Source organism: Cupressus sempervirens, chromosome 8 (assembly GCF_028749045.1).
Source record: "Cupressus sempervirens isolate cs-2001-9-10 chromosome 8, ASM2874904v1, whole genome shotgun sequence".
Lineage (NCBI taxonomy): Eukaryota > Viridiplantae > Streptophyta > Pinopsida > Cupressales > Cupressaceae > Cupressus > Cupressus sempervirens.
Genome location: NC_143125.1, coordinates 448,222,090 through 448,241,822, shown reverse-complemented (window position 1 = coordinate 448,241,822; position 19,733 = coordinate 448,222,090). Strand labels below are relative to the sequence as shown.

The 19,733-nt window shown below is 35.6% G+C and overlaps 1 protein-coding gene across 1 annotated transcript in view; it reads right to left on the bottom strand.

The window, feature by feature from the left end:
- The window catches only part of LOC149543144 (26S proteasome regulatory subunit 7-like), a 40,557-nt gene that overhangs the window by 8,371 nt on the left and 12,453 nt on the right, over positions 1 to 19,733 (bottom strand). Inside the window, exon 8 of the mRNA XM_089798043.1 lies at positions 9,533 to 9,714. Coding sequence (XP_089654169.1) covers positions 9,533 to 9,714 — 182 coding nt within the window. The remainder of the gene's footprint in view (positions 1 to 9,532; positions 9,715 to 19,733) is intronic.

Below are 19,733 nucleotides of genomic sequence, written 5' to 3'. Positions count from 1 at the left end.
CGTCAAATGATTTGACAGACAAAATGGCGAAAGGCCCAGCTTATGTGTGACCATGGATATGGGAAGAGCTGTTTTACATTTGCCGGCTGCTTTATTATCATTCAAAGCCTCTTTATTATGATAGTCAGTTTATTAAAGCTTATTATGTCTTACCAATTCACATTCTTGTCAAATGGTTTTCCTGCTATTTTCGTTGGTTCACATCGTTTGTGTAAACTAGGTTCTGCAAATCATTTTGAGTTGCATCTGTACATTTCCAGACTGTATGGGGAGAATATCCCCCATAGTCAACAGTCTTGACATCATAGAGAATGTGGTCATGGGACTTTGATTGAATTTCTGAAGTAAAACAATTGTCTGAAAATGTCTACACTGGAGTTGGGAGAAGAGAACGTCTGGACTTATTGATAAAACTATCTGCTGTTAATATATTGAGAGCTCTGTTCAAGACAGGCTCAGGAGACTATCGGGTGTTTCCGTGAGTGGTGGTTGGCTGGTTGAAAGCTAGAAAGCCATTTTCGTAATCAGTTTATGTGTGGGTTCTGCTTATCATGCAAGGAAGGCACACTATACATAATGGGAAGTAATAATCATTCCGGACGTATACATCAAGCAGAGTAGGGATCCTCACTTGCAGTAGTAGCACCATTAATCGGTACTAAAGCAGAGTGGGGATCCTCACTTGCAGTAGTAGAACCATTAATCGGTACTCAATTGTTTCCCATGGGAGCAAAACGGATAGCGGCATCCATGGTTGGGCTGGAGTTTGAATGTTTGATGACTAATGAACAGACATGGACTGAAGAGTTTAATCTCCTCAACGACCATAGCATAATATACAGGGTGAGGTATATCAAGCGGAAGCTAGCAGGGGTGATGACAGTCGCAACAAGTGTAGATGAAATATTGGTCGCAGCAGCACGTGAAGATGCCTCCATTTAAATCTGAGACCTGTGCAAATCGTCATATGCTGGATGATATATGTAAACATTGTGTGATCAAATCTTGTTCATCGTTTTTGGATGCAAACCCCCATATCGATGCTTTTGGTGTGAGCTTATATCAGAGCTCACCTGTGCGAAAACTGTGAAATACAGCAATGAAGATTCATAGAGGCTTTCAAGCGTTTTAATCAGAGTTGTTAGAGCCAACAGCATAGGGTTATAATCACATATAGTGTGCTTGTGAACTGTTGATAAAGGGCAGAGTTGGAGATAGAAAGAGTTCTGAGTGAGAGCTGCCGTGTCGAGTGGTATTGGAATCTATTATTCACATCGTGTGTCATCACCAGAAGAAAGACAAGACCGCTTGACATACTCAGGTTGTCCTCAGATGTACTGTCTAGACACAGCTGGTAGCTCTAGGCTTATTTTAATGAGTTGCAATTGCAAGAAGACACAGTGCCATTCTTCATCAAATAGCTCAAACCAGTAACTGGTGACATGATTTTTATTGGTTCAGTTTATCTTTTTGAAGACTGTTAGAGATAAGCATTCAATCTTTGAATATTGATCTTAAATTCTTGTTACATCACTGGGGATAGTGTGTTTTTTTTGAACATTGATCTCCCTTATAGTTGATTTTATAAAATTTTGATACATCTCTTGATTGCAGAATGCAGCAAGAAGCAATGAGATGAAGATGTTGCTTTCATAATACATATTCAAAGGGAGATGTTGAGCTTCAAGGGAGGTTACATCTGCTATCCTATTGTGGTGATCAAAGCCTACCCTGCTGAGAGGGAGTCTCTGTTGAGAGAGAATCTCAGTCATTCCTATAAATATATTAATGAGTTTTTTTCAGTGAGAGAAATCCAAGGTGCAATCCCTTGTTAATTAGTTCTTTTCTATGAGAAAAGTTCGAGGTGCAATCCCTTATTTCACCCTTTGCAAGTAGGCATGGTGGAAACGAATTCTTCTCTAGGGGACCGTTTGGTTTGTGGAAAATGACAGAAATTGGCTTTTTCATTATCTGGATTTGAAAAAATGTACGTTTGTTTCAAAATTGGCAAAATTGAATTAAAATACCAGACCTCTAATTCTGTCTCAAAACCAGGTTATCAGGCTTCCCACTAGCAACTAGGAATTGAAAATCAAAACTGGTTATGCTTTTTGAGGAGTGTAAAAAAATTAGATTGGACTATTTTTTGTAGTCTGCCTTCAACTCCAAGCTTTTATACATAAAAATTTATCTTTCCACTCATCTATCGAGTGAAACAAACAGTACAAGTAAAATCCCAAAAATAGGAATGAAAATTTGCAAAACCTTGATTTGGCTAAATCTACAATTCCACGAACCAAGCAGACCCTAGGAAAAGTTTGAGGTGAAAGCCCCTGTTCCACCCTCCATGAATAGGTATCGTGAACCACCCTTTACAAGTAGGCATGGTGGAAATGCATTCTTCTATTGGAGAAGTCTGAGGTGAAAGCCCTCGTTCCACCCTTAGCAAGTATGTGTGGTGGACCATCCTCTACGAGTAGGCATGGAGGAAGTCATGTGCTTATGAAGTAACTATGGTGAGTTATGATATGCTGAGATAACATGTCTTATCTGATGTAAATTTATCATTGACATCTTTGGTTGCAGCTATGCATGTCTTCCATACTAAAGATCTCTCTCTTGCAAAGAGGGACTGTTGAAGGTCGTAGCTGCGATAGAAATCTTTGCTGCTGATTTTGCTATATGTTTGAAAATTAGATAATACCTATAAATTCTGTTTATAGCTGGATAAGATATTTATTTGAGATAATATTAAATGAAGAGACATGTGTCATGCATCTCACATACATTTGGAAATATGAACAGACTTGTTTTTAGGAAAAATTTGAAGAGACCTTTAGCTGTGACATGAAAAGTCTCCCAATTCTTAAAATAGTAGTTTCAAGTGAAAGTACTGTACTTGAACAATTTTATTATCAATAAAAGATATTTTTTTTGGGTGTGGTTGAGTTTTCCCCTTCAAGTGGAAAGATTTTCCTAGGATAATGTCTTGCGTCCTTTTAACCAATTTGTTCTTCCTTATTGTTGTTTATCTTTATGCAAAACATTAACAAGATTGCCTAGCCAGCAGTGGGGTGGTTGTCAGATTTTAAGAAGGATGCACTGAAGAGTAGAGAGAATGAGAAGCATAAAGAGATGTTGTGTGCCTCTTATTAGAAGAGGTGATCCTTTCCCTTTTGGAGGAACTGATATCAAAGAGAGCTATCGCATTTTAACCAAAGATGCCAGATATGCACAAAAATAAGGACTTGTTAAGTTTACATACCAGCAGGACAGTAAATTAAAACAAAAAAGTTTTTTAATATATTGCTTAAAATTTGTTAAAATAAAAAATTATGATCCTCTCTTAAATCACGCTGCATAGTACAGGGTTTAACATACCTGCAGAAACCCCAGGAAAAACACCAATTGAAGCTCACTATAAGAATTCCATAGCATGTGCAAGCTGGGGTACAAAATAAATGGCAAAAGCTGTGTAATAATATTTGGGTAACAACAGGCAGGCAGTAGGTCAACATGACAACAGGCATTCATAGGTTGAAAAGGATGAAAGTAAAGATGAAGATGTCACCGAATTTGGTCAATATGTAATGTACTGAAACAGATGACCCAAGGATCATGGGGAGGATTTTAGCATTTAAAGAAAATAGGTTCAATCATTGGTAAATTAATGATTTTTCTCATGTTGTAAGAGTATGTGATCCTCTCTGTCACCTCATCCAAAAATGATATGCCTTCCTCCACCAAAGGATATCAAATTTAGATTTCACCACAGTAGTAAATAGTAATAACCATTTTGGTAACCTAGTGGTTTTACCCTTCTGGGTAACAAAAATTAATATTATCGACTGTTATTGTACTCCCTTGTATTAACTTTCAATATGACATTTTTTTTATTTTTTCAGTGTGATGTGGTATAAATTTAATTGATTAGTTTTAACCATAGTTTAAAAAATCGGAAAAATATCGCCAAAATTGCAATATTTCGCGAACTGCACTGACGAGATATTATCACACATAAAACCGGCCACAAAATTTTAAAAAATCCGCTGCGATTTTATCAGCAAAACCCACCAAATCGCATGCGTAAATAAACCAAAAAAATGTTGAAAAAAGTCAACAATGTGAGCAAAAATATTATTAAAATGATGCTAAAGTTTTAGCCCACGAGTTAGAGTTTATTTGCAAAAAACGCTGCAACTTGAAAACACATTAACATCCACTCTCCACGCGACTTCATTCTGCTCATCCACGCAACTGTGTGACCAGATTTTTTGACCCTGCTGTGCGATTTCTAGTTGAGCGACTGCATTTCGTGGCCCTGTGTGCAAAACAAAGTAACAAGAATCGGAATCGGATCGAAATCGGCAAGGCCGAATCAAATCGTGAATCGGCCATGAATCGGAATCGAATCGGCCATGAATCGGAAAATTTAAAAAACCCTTGAAATTTAGTGAGTAACTTATTTCATAAACCCTTTATCGCTGATTCGATTCACCGATTCACAAAAAATCGTTTGGCTTGAATCGAATCGCCGAATCGCGTGAATCGCGTGAATCGCCATGATTCTTGGAACTATGGTGCAAAATCTAGGTATTTTGCTGAAGGCTCAGCTTGCGTTTATACTTTTAGTTTATAATTATAGTATTATACAATTTTTTTAATGATTTAGTTAATATGTAATATGTATAATATATATTATATATAAAAAAAATTTAATTCTGTAGACAGTGTAGAGTATATTTTATAGAAATTAATTACAGAGGGTTTCATAATTTATTTTTAATACACAGTAGTAAAAAACTTAACATTATGATTAAAAATGTGTATTCCGTATAGTTAAATTTATTTAATAATTATTAATCTGCTTTTTTATACAGATATAGTACATACACTATTTTATAATAAAATTTATATAAGAAACTGATAATAGATTTTTATTATTTAGAATTCATACATCTATTATCAATAAATATAGATACAATTAGTGCATTTTAACCTATTAATTATAATTTGTTATTTTTTTGTTAGGTTCTCAAAGTCTACCTATTTCTCACACAAGATGACTAGTGGCAGACAGAGAGACCATTTATGGAAACATGGTATCCCAGGGGCAAACAAAGGAGAAGTCCAATGTATTCATTGCTTAAAACATATGACTTTAGGTATAAGCCGATTAAAATACCATCTTGCGAAAGTTCCACGCAATGATATTATAGCGTGTGATAAATGCCCGGAAGAAGCTACAAGAGAGGCTTTGACAAGCCTTCAAAATATGCACAAAATAAGGCAGCAGAAAAAGGATATTTGAGGCCATGGCAGCCCCGATGGGGCCTTTTAGTTCTATAGGATCACAAACAGGTGGAGAGGCTTCTTCTATTGGGCTTCGGTTACGAGGGTCAAGGAGTGTGGGTGGGTCTTTATCAGACTTTTGGGTTCCACGAAACACTCTTGGTGCTCAACCCGGCTTGCTAAGCCTTGCATGGAACAAAGAGATGCATGAGAAGACAAAGGTGGCAATTACAAGATTTTGGATCTGCAATGATATTGCCTTCAATGCTTTATGTAGTTCATATTGGGATCATGTGGTAACTTCAATTTCTTTCTCAAGTAAGGGGTTGAAGCCCCCAACTCCCTATGAGGTGAGTGGGTCGTTGTTAGATGGCGAGGTAAGAAACATTCATCAGCTTGTGGAAGAGCAAAAAAAATTTGAGAACAAAAAGGTTGCATTATTATCTCTGATGGGTGGACAAGTGGCAGGAATAGGACACTCATCAACTTCATAGTTGCTTCAGGGGGGCAGTTGGTATTTCTAAAAGCAGTTGATGCCTCTAATCAAATAAAAAATGCAAAAAATTTGTGTAACATGTTGGATGAGGTGGTAATAGAAGTGGGAGTGGCTAATGTCATCCAGATTGTGATTGATAATGCAGCTGCGTATGTGGCAGCCAGTAGACTTCTGATGGAGGAACATCTCACATTATTTTGGAGCCCTTGTGTTGCCCATTGTCTTGACTTGTTTCTTGAGGATCTAGGGAAATTGAGCTATGTGGAGAAGGTGGTTGAAGATGAAAGGAATACTGCAAAGTACATCTACAACCATACATGGGTCTTGAGTCTTATGAGAGAGCACATTAGTGGTAAGGATCTTGTACGAGCAAGGGTCAAACGCTTTAATACTAATTTTCTAAACTTGAAAGCATATCTGGGACATTCTTAGACCTCAAGTACATGTTTCTTGATAAAAAATGGTTAAAAAGTCCTTATGCCACGAAGCTTGAAGCAAAGAAGATTATGAAGATTGTATTTGATGCTAGCTTTGAAAAGCTAATGGAAGAGACCTGTAATACCCCAAAATTGGCTCATTGCCATTATACCAATTCTGGTCTATTTCTGATCAATCCTAAAGACCTATTCTAATAGGCAATTCTCATTTTGCTATTCGCTACTTGACTTAATTGTCAGATGCAAAAAACCCTAATCTGCATTCATCATATTTCTTATTTAATTCCTATAGTACGTACTCATATTAGTCGCATTAAACCTACTTGATTTAATTGTAATTTAATTATTAAGTATTTATACTTTAATTAAATTAAATTATATCCTAAGGCTAATGTACTATGGAATTAAATTTATTTAATTTAATAAATACGCCTATCTTGATTTATTAAATGTAATTATTTAATTAAATGGGAAAGGTATTTCTAATTAATTAAACGAAATTATTTAATTAAATGGAGTACTTTCTTCTAATTAATTAAACAAAGTTATTTAATTAAATGGGAAGCCATTCCTAATTAATTAAATGAAGTTATTTAATTAAATAAGAAAAGTGTCTCTAATTAATTAAAGATTATTTAATTAAATAGAAAAAGTAATTATGAGAGCATATCTCATTTTATTAAATTAAATATCTCAACAAAATCTCTCTTCAGTTCAAAAAGGGAAATTTCCAGTATTGATCAAAAATGAGTTAAATCAGTTAACTCCTTTTTCTACTCAAATTGAATCAGTTAACTCCTTATTTTATTCAAATTAAATCTGTTAACTCCCTTTAATTTGGGAATCTCCTTTTATGACTGAACTTCACCTTTAATCCTGACTGTTGATTGAAATCGATCTCAACCGTTGATGGATTCCAGGAAAGTCTATTTAAGAGACCCTCATCTCTTCATTTTAAGGAGATTTTCGCATCGAATTGCTGCTGAAATTCATACTCACATTTGCTCATATTTTTACATACATTTTACATTCTTAGTTTAATTCTCATCTAGATTTAATATGCATACATTTTAGCATAGCTTTCTTTTACATGTTCTTAGATTAAACGTGCATATCTCATTCTAGATTAATCTACATTCTCATATAGATTAGTCGCATTTTCTTTCAAATCCTTCGTTCTTACAGGGTTTGGTTGCTTAAACATCTCGAATCTGAGGATATCTGACAAGCAATTCCCTTTAGATAGAAGGCAACAGGTCGCTTTGCAGGCTGATTTTCGGATGAACAATCCAATGTTCATTCCGGGATGAATCCACATACAATGACCGTGTTGAAGTGTGTGTGTTAGCAGAGGCCACATATTCACGCATACAAGACCCTCAAAGTAAGTTTTCAAGTATTCATTGATTATTTAGTATTTAATTTTAAAATATTTTCATTAGCTGATTTTTGTATGTTTTATTATGTCCAGGTATCAAAATCGTTGGTGAAGGCTCTACCAATTGTGGATGGGGATAAAAAACCCATGAGGTTTCTATATTAGGCCATGGATAGGGCAAAAGAGGCCATTCAGCACTTGGATAGGTCAAATGAGACCAAATATAGACCCATATGGAACATCGTTGATTGTAGGTGGAACTGATAACTCCGACACATTCATGCAGCTACCTACTTCTTGTACCTCAAGTACTATTTCTCCAACACTTTTAAAGCAGATGCAGAGGTTCAAATTGGCTTGGACACATATACTTGAAGATTGGTTGCTGATACGAACCTCTGAGACCTCATAATTGATGAGTTGCAGAGCTACAAGAGGGAAGAGGGGCCATTGTTTTCTTCTCCTGGTTGCAAATGTAAGAGAAACCTTGCAGCTAGGTAAAAAAGAACATGTGTTTACTTTTCTCATACCATTTATTTCACTCATGAAGTTTATAGAAAGTTTTACCGCATCATAAATGGTTTTTTTAATCCTTGCAGATCTGTGGTGGGAAGATTATGGTGCCACAACGCCTACTCTTCAACAGCTTGCCATCCGAATTTTATCGCAACCTTGCAATGCTTCTGGTTACAAGAGAAATTGGAATTACTTTTCAGAACATACACACAAAGAAACATAATAGCTTGACTTAGAAGTCCCTGAATGACTTGGTTTATGTGAACTACAACCTTCTCTTGCACGAGAAGAAAGTGAAAGGGTAAGCTTCATAAGAAGCACTAGACTTGGATGACATTGATCCATATTCAGCAAATTGGATTGCTCATCCTGATGGTGAGGATGTAGATGCGGATGTGGGTGGACCTTTATTGATAGATGAGCGGCTAGCTGGGTTTGAGAGAGAAGCAAATGAGTGGGATGCGGATGTGGCAGCACATGAGAAGGAACATAAACTTGGTCATCCATCAGAGGCTTTTGTCGAGCGTGAGGCACCTATTAGGGCACCTATTGAGGATGTTGCCAAAGCAACTACTTCAACACCACCCACCCAGCAGCAACAATCCTTTTGAGTTTTACTCGTATGCACAATTTGTGATAGCTACTTTTAGTTTACATTGATACTGAAACTTGAACTTAATGTGTATTCAGAAGTAGCAGTTTCATGGAGTTTGACTTCTATGTATTGAGCTTATTTATATTCAGATGTTGTACTTGTTTTTTGGTATATGATTCTAGCACTATGTTAATCTACTAAGTTCTACTTGCTATGAATTACTGTTCAACAAACAGCTTTGATTGATATATGGTGGATATCTCAAATTATTATATATTCTACAAATTTGGGGTTTATGTATGCATTTTTAAGAATATTTTTAGAAATTATATAATTTCAAATGTTCAATAAAAATACCAATTTATTGCCGAATTTTTCACCGAGTTTTTGCTGATTTCGAGTTTTTTCAAAAATTTTGGGTCGGCCCAAATATTGCCGATATCAAATTTTTAAACTATAGCTTTAACTTTTTAGTGTATGTTTAAGATAATCTAATATGTGAGATATAAGTACTTTCTTTGTTAAATCCTCTTCTTTTAATGATTTTTTAAAACTGCCAACTTTAAGCAGTTTTCCCACAAGATCCAAGTCTGGTTCCATGTCCAATTTGAATATCAGCTTGCCTAATTTTGTTAATTTGAGTCTCGGAATTGATTCAGATTGATGATGGCTTCAAAAAATGGAAAAAGCATAACTTTAAGCACAACTTCCTTAAGCATTTGCACATATTTTGGGAGATAAGGTTGCCTAACAAATCTAAAAATAAAACTTCACAAATAGATTCTGCGTGCCCTTGAAAGAAAAATAAGTCTTTAAACCTGTTAGTTGCCATCAGAACTTTAATATTCCCCCGTGCATCAAAACCATCCAGCTGATTTACTATTTCGAGCATGGTACGTTGAACTTCATTATCACCACCTAAACCATCATCAAAGCGAGCCCCACCTATGGCATCCACTTCATCAAAGAAGACAATACAAGCTTTCTTTGACCGGGCCATCTGCACAAAGAGGCAAATTGAATCAAAAAGCATTCTCTTGAGAATGCATAAATCGAAGAACCACAGAAGTGCCCCAATGGATATGACTTAAGGAGAAGAAAACAAAATTTGTATGATCATATCTAAACAAATTTAGGGAACAGAAGTAGACAAAATATTAATAACAAAATCAATAGGTCGTATAAGTTGACAAATATATGCTTGAAATGTATAAGATCCATTATATACAGCACAATTATTTGTTCATTATTTGTCCACCTTATACAAGTTTGAAGACATTCCATGCCATAAGCTTAGAAAAAAGATTAAATGACATCTTAATCACAAGTTTGTTGATACACAAGAGTTAACACTGCCAGCCCCATGTGGACCATGCCTCGTACATTGATAACTTAATTATTGTACCAGCATCAAGTTCTCACGTATATTCTGTGTACCAGCAGACCTGCCTTTGTTATGCTGTGCAAAGCTTGCAAAATTGGATTCAAAGACACTTTATTTCCCAAATAATTGACCAGACTATCTACCTTATTACAAAAAACATTTCATTCTATTGTCTTAGAAGGAAAGAAATTGCAGGATACCATAAGCACATTTTGTTGAAATGTAAGACCCAACAAAGGCAGCAGAACACAAACCATGCAATTTGCATTAGTAACTAATGTCTATAGTCCAATGTCAAGGCCTTGATTCACATTGTATATGCCACTAACCTTCCTTTAGCTTCAAGGAACAATACTCTATTGCATTGAAATGGTAGTTCCCAGCCACGAAGCTTCACCAACAAACTTAAACAAACAATTGACAAAACTTCATTCAGCTATCATAAATAAATATTTTATTTTGGTTTATCTGAAAACCAGCCACTTTTGCATATAAAGACCAACTTGTCTCAAAAAATACTAAAGAGATTTATTCGCCTATAAGATCATCCCCATGCATGGCAATTTCTTGCTATCAGTGAAAACTCATGTTCCAGGGGAACATGCCTTGAGGAAATAGACAACCATCCAAAGTATTCAAAAGACACAGATGGGATGTCGCTCCTTGCACCCATCCCCCTAACTCCCTCAACTCCCCTTCTAAATGAAAACAGGACATTTCCTTAATTTTTGCCAGAATTAGAATGTCATAGTACTGAGTATTCCAAGGAGATGAAAACAACTCTTTCCACTTGTGGCTTTCAAACTACAAACAAGATGTTGAAGTCTGCCAGTGAGCTTGATGTGACCTAAGCATTTTCAGGTAGAGTAGAGAGGAGAGCACAAGAGCTGGCTAGCCTTCCAGATTTAGCTAACTTGCTACGATTTTTATTGTGATTCCAGTAATTTCATACAGAAACTGAGAAGACTTGTTCCTCACAAAATTCCACTTGATCCAAGATACATTTACAATCAATACAATATGAATAAACATCATTTCTATAAAAGCAAGAACACAGACATGAGGAAATCATTGCTTAGAAGCAGGAATAAAAAACAGAGCCATTGATGAAATTTGAGACCTGTTGAATGGAAAGTAAACTCGCAATCTCATCTTATAGACAGTGATTAATGGTAAAGTTTAATGCTAACACCAGCCTCATATGAAGGTTTAGTCACCAATAAACTACTACAGCATGGGAGGCCACCCAAGAAGAGATCCTTATCCTATACTTTTCAGAAGAAACATATTGAATCATTCAAATTTAATCTAAATTTTGATTAAGCTAACATCCCAAATCAATCTGTTTCATGCTGGCATTAACTCAGACCAAAGAAGCAATAATATGCAAAATGAAAAAAAAAATGATTATACCTGATTATTTGTGAATTGCCCCGAAAAAAATCCCAATTTGCATAAAAAATGTTGACCCAATTTCCAATGATTTGCCACATTAAAATTTACAAACAAAACATGCAAAAACTCATTGTGAAAACTCCGAAACCCTTGAAAAACTCACAATCACAGAATTAATTAGAAATAGGATCAATTTAGTATGGAAGTCAACACAGAATCAGCATGGAAACAACTGAATTTGAAAGGGCCTCAATCCTCCTAAATCATGGGCAAACAGTTGAATCCTGATAGCAATATCACAATCTGAGATAGTGCAGTTGACAAATTTGCTCTTAAGGTATTTATTTAAAATCAATATATAATTACAATTTTTTAATGTATATTTTTTTAATTATAATGATATATTTAATTTTTAATATATATGTGTGTGTGTGTGTGTGTGTGTGTGTGTGTGTGTGTGATTTTTATATGGGATTTAATTTATAATTAAAATATTGAATTTTTGCTCCGACAGAGACACATAATTCATCATATGAGCAATACATCTAAAGTGCTGCATGAAATAAATCTCAATGATAACAAACAAGCTTACATACTTGTGATGACACGGATTCCAACACAAACATTAACATTTGTTTCTGCCTATAATATGAGTTGCAAGCTAGGTAGTGCCAAAACCAGTGGCCTGCTTATCCTTTACTTCAACTAAACAACTGCATTTTGTTGAATTCTACGACATTTAAAGCATTTACCAATTGCCATTCTGGGAAATTAAGCATTGCAGTTGTGGATTAAGATTTCGTAAGCTTTCATATTGAACTGCCCCTTCAAAACTCAATCACAAAGGCCAAAACCAGTGGCTTGTTTATTCTTTACTTCAACTAAACAACTGCATTTTGTTGAATTCTACGACATATAAAGCATTTACCAATTGTCATTCTGGAATATAAAGCATTGCAGTTGTGGAATAAGATTTGACAAGCCTTCTAAAATATCGAACTGCCCCTGCAAAACTCAATCACAATGGCCAAAACCATTGGCTTGTTTATCCTTTACTTCAACTAAAACAACTGCATTTTGTTGAATTCTACCTCATATAAAGCATTTACCAATTGTCATTCTGGAATATAAAGCATTGCAGTTGTGGAAAAAGATTTGATAAGCTTTCTAAAATATTTAACTGCCCCTCCAAAACTCAATCACAATGGAAGCCTTGGATCACTTCAAAATGGTTTCCACTTTAACTAATTTCATAACAGTAGCTGGATCGCTATCTAATAAGTTTTGATCTAAGTTAGTTCATAGACTTACTAATACTTGATCTGAATTGGACAACTATTTAATGTAATTAATGACTACCCTCTATATTTGCCAATGTAACTAGCAATATCAACATAACAAAACATTATTTTCTACAGTTCATGGATTAAACTCTATCTTATTTGTTTTCTATTTCTGTATGCTATGAAAAAGCCCTGAAGTTTTAACAAAGTAGTCTGTCTCGTTTTCTACATTTTTTTAAATCTGATACTCTCACCATTGTTCGAAAAAATCCTTATAGTTTGCCAGTATCTTGCAAATATGATTTTTGCTGTTATGACTCGGGCAGCTATGGGCTTACCAGATTTCAAATGTAAAGAGGCTTTCAGGAATGATATATGTTGTGCAGGCTCATATTTATATTTTAAGTAACATATTTAAATGTTCACATTTTCTAAATTTTATTGTTAAAAGTTATTTCTTCGCAATTTTCTATTTGTTTGTTTTTAAAAAGTCAAATATTAATTTTCGAAGTTTAAATTTATTGTAATAACCATCTGCAAAATCTGAAAAAAATGGTCTCATGGAACACATATAAATACTGCAGAAAACGTAACAAAAACAATGGAGGATCAATAATACAATCCAGATGACTTGCCGAAAACCTGTTTCTCGCGTTTGCCCTCAAATTCGGAGGGTTTCTGCCAGGGAAGCTGCCTCTTTGGCTCCTCTGAACGGTAGCTTCCATCTCCAAGGGCCGCAGTTTTATATTCAGGTCCTACGGTTTGTTTTGAAATCAGAAACACTTTTGCTGTATTAATGGAGAACCATTCAACTTCAACAAAGAGGAAAGCCTTCAACACCCTTTCTCCTGATTCGTAAGCCAATGATCCTATGGAGCCCATTGCCAAACGGAGAATTGCTGAGTGGTTGGACGGACATGATGAAAACCCTTCTGCCAATAAATGAATTTGGGTTATTCCAATAGGTTTGTTAAATATTGCTTCGAGAGCCAATGCAATTCTGCTTGGTCCTCTCGAGGTTCATAAGTGTCCACCTTCGGCTCCCTCCTAGTAGAAGATGGCGACGAATCTTCGAAATCTAGTCACAGTTAGGAAAGCTAATATTCAATCCTACCCAACTAGGGATCTAGAAGGGCATTGAATGAACCTGAAACCCTAACCATAAATGACATATACACCAATGGGCTATGGAATTATTGTAAATCCAAGGCACTGTTTGTCAAATGGAGTGGTGTCAATCCCTCAGGAATCCTAGTTCGGGAATGGCTCAAATCTAACTACGAGGACCAAGTAAGAATCTCTACCCAAAAAAATAATGTTATTTTCTTAGCTTGTTCATCACATGAGTTAAGGAGAAAATCATTGCATGGAGATCCGATCTTTTTAAAAGCTCGTCATTTAAAATTCATTAGATGGGAACCGAATTTTGATCCATATGCTTTTGATAAAATTAAAGTTAGGAAATGGGTATTGTTGGAAATACATCCCAATTGAATTACTTCAAAGTTCTATTCTCAGTCGAATAGGTAATTCCTTGGGCAATTTTAGAGGGGCTTTGAAGATGATTTTGTATCATCCAATAATGTTAAAATTTTAATTGAGATGGAATTTTTGAAAGTATGCTTCAAAAAGCTAAAGGATTATCACAAACAATTCTTTATATTATTTAGAACCAGAGATCTTTTCTGGTAAAATCTCAAATAATATCACTTGAAAGAAAGAGGAGGTTTATCAAAATTGTCTCAAGCCTCAATGCATTTTAACAACTGGTTACATTGCTCTGCTTTATCAGAAATTAAATCTAAGGATAATTACTTCCCTTGGAACAAGAGAAGACAAGGTTTCAGTCAAATAGCTGAAAAAATGGATAGATTCCTTATTTCAGGCAAGATTCCTAAACAGGTGTCTCCTTTGCTCTGAGACTCTTCCCTTCTCCGGTTCCGACCATTATCCGGTCCTTTTAAATATTGAATTAGAAGGTACCCCAGCTAGGAACCCATTTAAATTTGAAATGATGTGATTTAAAGATGGATCCTTGATTAATTTACTTGAAAACTGGTGCACAAACTCGGAAGTGGAAGGATCTAGGTTATACAAGGTGGTATAGAAACTTAAGATAATCAAACAAAACCTTATTCATTGGAATAAAACTAAATTTGGAAATATCTTTGAGATTAAAGCAGAAATTGAATCTGACTTAGCCAAAATAAACTCAATAGTTATGAAGAGAGGTATGAATGAAAATTTGTACCTTAAGGAAAAAGACCTAAGACTAAAATTAGAACATATGCTAATCTTTTGGAAGCAAAAATCTAGAGAAACCTATTTAAGGAAAGCCAATAGAAACACCAAGTTCTTCCATAACAATACCAAACTGAAAAGAGCAACCAATAAAGTGGCTAGAATAAAAAATAAAGACAACATCATAGTTGAAACACCTTTTGAAATTGCAAAAGAGGCAGTCTCTTATTTTGAAAATATGCTAAACAATTTGGAATGATCTTCTCTAACCTTTCAACCATTTTCTAGATAATATTCCAAATATTATCTCAGAAGATGAAAACAGAGCATTACTACAAAAGATATCCAAGGAAGAGATTACTAAGGCTCTCTTCCAAATGGCTCTGGATAAATCCCCTTGGCCAAATGGTTTCCCTACATGTTTTTTTTCCAAAAATGTTGGCATTTTATGAGAGATGAGGTAACTAAAGCATTGGAAAGCTTCAGAATTTCAAGAGGCCTCCTTAAAGAGGTTAACCATAATATTCTTGCTCTTATTCCAAAACAGGACACGACTGAGAGCTCTAAAGACTTTCGGCCAATTGCTTCATGTAACACTCTTTATAAGTTACTTTCTAAAACTTTGGTTCACCAAGTGCTAAATCTTCTACCTGCTCTTATAAGTGAAGAGCAACCTGGCTTTGTCCCGAGAAGGTCCAATTATGATGGAATTGTAATTGCCCAAGAAGCAATCCATACCCTTAATTATAATAGGTCACCAAGCATGATGATCAAATTAGCTATAAGTAAGGAGGTTTCTATGCAGATGTCTACATGCCTTTGGCTTTTCAAGACAATGGATAAATCTTATATTTGAATGTATCTCAACCCCAAAAATTTCAGTCTTGGTCAATGGGACACCAGAGGTTTTATTTTCACCTTCTAGAGGACTCAAGCAAGGGGGCCCAATTTCCCCTATCTTGTTCATTATCATGTCCAAGGCATTGGGTAGAGCTTTAAGCAATTTCAAAATTAACAAATCTCTTAAAGGTATCCAGCTTTCCCAAGAGGAGGAAGCCACAACTCACCAACAACTCGTAGATGCTACCATGTTATACAGGAAAGCAAGTATAAAGGAGAAAAAACATTGGAAAACATTCTCCAAACTTATATGATTGCCTCTAGTCAAGAAATTAATTTGTCTAAATCTGAAATCTTCTTTTTTAACACCAAGGCTACTTCGGAGCTGGAAATCTGTCATATCCTGAATATTAAGGAAGGTTCCCTCCCCTACAAATATTTGGGAATACAATTACAAGGGAAGAGGAACTCTTCTAGCTGGGATATGCCTATTGACAAAATTAAAGCTACAGTCCAATATTGGAAAAGAAAGTGGTTGTCCTTAGCTAGAAGGATAACTATGCTCAAGTCAGTTTTGTCTAGCATACCTATTTTATCAACTACCGGTTCTAGACTTGCCAGTCCAAAAGAGGGACACTATCAATAAAATTTTAAAAAAGTATCTTTGGCAAGATTCTGAAGAAAAGAGAAAAATATCCCTTCTGGTCTAGGATAAGGTCTGTAGACCGAGTGAAGGAAGAGTTTTGGTATCAAAAACCTGAAGGATCAAGCAATGGCTCTTGGGGCCAAGCTCATTTGGAGAATGATCACATTCCATCATCTAAAGTGGGCAAGGACCCTTTTTAATAACTACTTGCAGTCTAATGACCCGCTCAGTATCCTTAGAACAAGAAATCCTCCTAAGGGCTCCAAATTCATGTTAAGTTGCAGTCTATCATCCTGAACAAAGTTACATGGAAAATTGGTGAGGGGGATAAGTTAAGATTCCGGTCGGACTCCTAGGGAGGTTATCAAATTATTATCAAAATGGCAAACCAACAATCAACCCGAGCCATTTTGGAGGAAAAATTGGGTGTATTCCTCATTAACCATGTGGAAGAAGATAAGGAAACCTTGGGTGGATGCAGATGGAAATCATTCTCTATCTTTAATATTACCCCTCAAGAGGAGGAACTAACTAGAATACTAACAAATAAAAAAGTCAACTTTACAAGACAAGAAGACATACTAATATGGGGTGGATCTAAGAAAGGTAAATATAATTCAAGAGATGGCAACAACTATATTTTTAATCTAAGATTCCACCCTAAGGTAGATCTGCCTTATTCCCTCTACTGGCCAAAAGTTGGTGCCTTCTCTTAGCTTGCCCTTCAAAAATGAATTCTAACGGCTGATAGGATTAGGAAGAATGGTATTGAGGGCCCCACCAATTGCCTCCTATGGGAAACATCTGAGGAAGATGCAGATCATATCTTACTAAGTTGCTCCTATGCTTCTAAGGTTTGGTACTGGTTCCTTGGCAAAATGAATTACAAGATGGCCCTTCCTAAGTCTTTATTATCCCATCTTATTTCCTAGCATAAGTTAAATTTTGGCAGCATATACTATGGTCTATGGATAATATCTCCTTCCATAATTCTCACAGGAGAGAAATAGAAGCATCTTCAAAAGCACCAATATGGCTTGGGATCAACTAGATATAAAGATAGAAAGTCTCCATAATTGAGACCCTCAATTGCAGAATTTTAAGCCTTAATGGATCATCAAGACCAATGACTCCATGGGATGATAAAATGAGAAACAAGTGACCAAGACTTAAACTACCAGCCTTTTATGGCCAAAGTGGGGTGGACAATAAGGAAAAAAAGAGCTCTCTCTGGTCCCTTCCATTAGAGAATTGGGTCGAACTCAATTTTGATGGTGATTCAAGGGGAAACCCAGGAACTGCTAGTATTGGGTGTTGCATTAGAAATTGTCAGGGTGAACGTATAGCCAAATGTACAAAGCCAATTGGCAGGGTTACTAACAATGAAGCTAAATTAAGAGCCCTAATTGAAGGGTTGTGGCGTTGTGTGAAGCTAAAGTTGAATAAAGTTGAAATATAAGGGGACTCAGCAGTTGTGATTAATGCCTTTAGACGTCAATCTATGTCCAATTAGAGATTAAACTCACTCCTATCCAAGGCTCTAGAATTAGCTAAAAGCATTAAGAAATTAACTATTAATCACATCTACAAAGAAGGCAACAACTTAGAAAATAATTGGCTAACGAAGGAGCAGATGGGAAAAACAAGACCATTTTGTTTCCCCACCCTTATCCACCATGATTTCCTTACTATGAAATATATACTTTTAGTTTAAAGTATTTTAATTCTTAAAATTTTAATAACTATTTTAATATAAGTGCAAAAGCATCTTAATTTAAGCCTAATTGATCATTTAAACACATTGCCTCAACTAGATAGGAGTAAGGGTTTAGGCCCGCAAAATCATGATCAAGTTAATCATTTATTTATTCATATCCAATTTTTCAAACATTTTGGTATTAAAGATTAAACGACCTGTTTTACTTACTCCTTTGCTACTTTACACATCCTCTAACATTCTTATTATTTGAGCCTAAGCAATCTTTCCATATCTAAAATTTTAATCTTGGATGTACTTTAAATCATTCCGATTAAGTGCTTGGTCAGGCTGACAAGCACCTTCCGTGCATGCAACACTCATCCCTATGTGTTAGCCTTAATTTCTCATAACTCCCTGAGAAGTGCTAGCATTTATTACATTCCTCTTTTTTCCTTATTTATTGAGGAATGTTGGCTTCTCTCTGCATTATGTTAGCCATGGACACCCCAATTAAGCACACTTCTCCTTCACGTCCGATGGCTTTCAATAAACCTATTAAGATTGAACGAATTATGCAGTTTGTCTCAATAAGAAACAAAGTGATTTTGAGAGCAGCTCTCCAATATTTGGGAACTCAATACATTAATTGTCCCAACAGGCTCCGCTCTAATGCAGACATTATGGACATGTTTATAGCAGTTGTCTGCCATTTCTATGCGGATAATGATCTCATAGCCAATCTCTGCCGAGAATTGTTCAATGAACAACTGCTGGGGGACCTTGATACTCTTCTCATGAATATTAGAGGGGACCTTTCAATTCCCCTAGCGGCCAACTACAATATGCTTTATGTTAAGGGGGATCCCTACCTACTCGATAAGCTTTAGTTAAGGGGGATCCCTACCTACTCGATAAGCTTTACTGAAGACCCAACAGACTTCTAGGAGGGTAGAGAAGTTTGCCAAAGGAATATTAGGTTCCTCCCCTTCTTCTCTATCCTGGACCCCATCGAAGAAGACAGGTTAGAACACTACTTCGAAGAGGGTATTCTGCATGAAAGATCCCTGAGGATAGCCATTGAAGATCTTCAAGAGGCCTTTAGGGAAAACTAGTATCTGAAGTTGTGTCCTTTTGAAAATCTTTTCGTCTTTTATTTAGATAGATGAACTCGTGGACTACTTTTATTCTGGAAAATCGTTTAAAATTTGACTGCCAAATGAACCTAAATATAGTTGATTACTGTATATGAACAAAAGAAATTTTAGTCTGGTTTATCTCCACTTACGTTTTTTAATATTTACTTCTTGAAATTCTGGAATTATGTTTAAATGTCTGGTACTTTTTGACTGCTTTACAATACTGAATTGCAGAGCATTCTTAAAAGACTTGCCCAGTATGTATGTATGTCATGATAATGAGAAGCTTCTTTATCTAGAACTAAATATGGCCAAGCTTCTACCTTTCTTGTGCTTTTAAGGTAGAAATGCTCGACTTTGGCTTCCATGGCTTTTATATTTGGGGGGTCAAAATC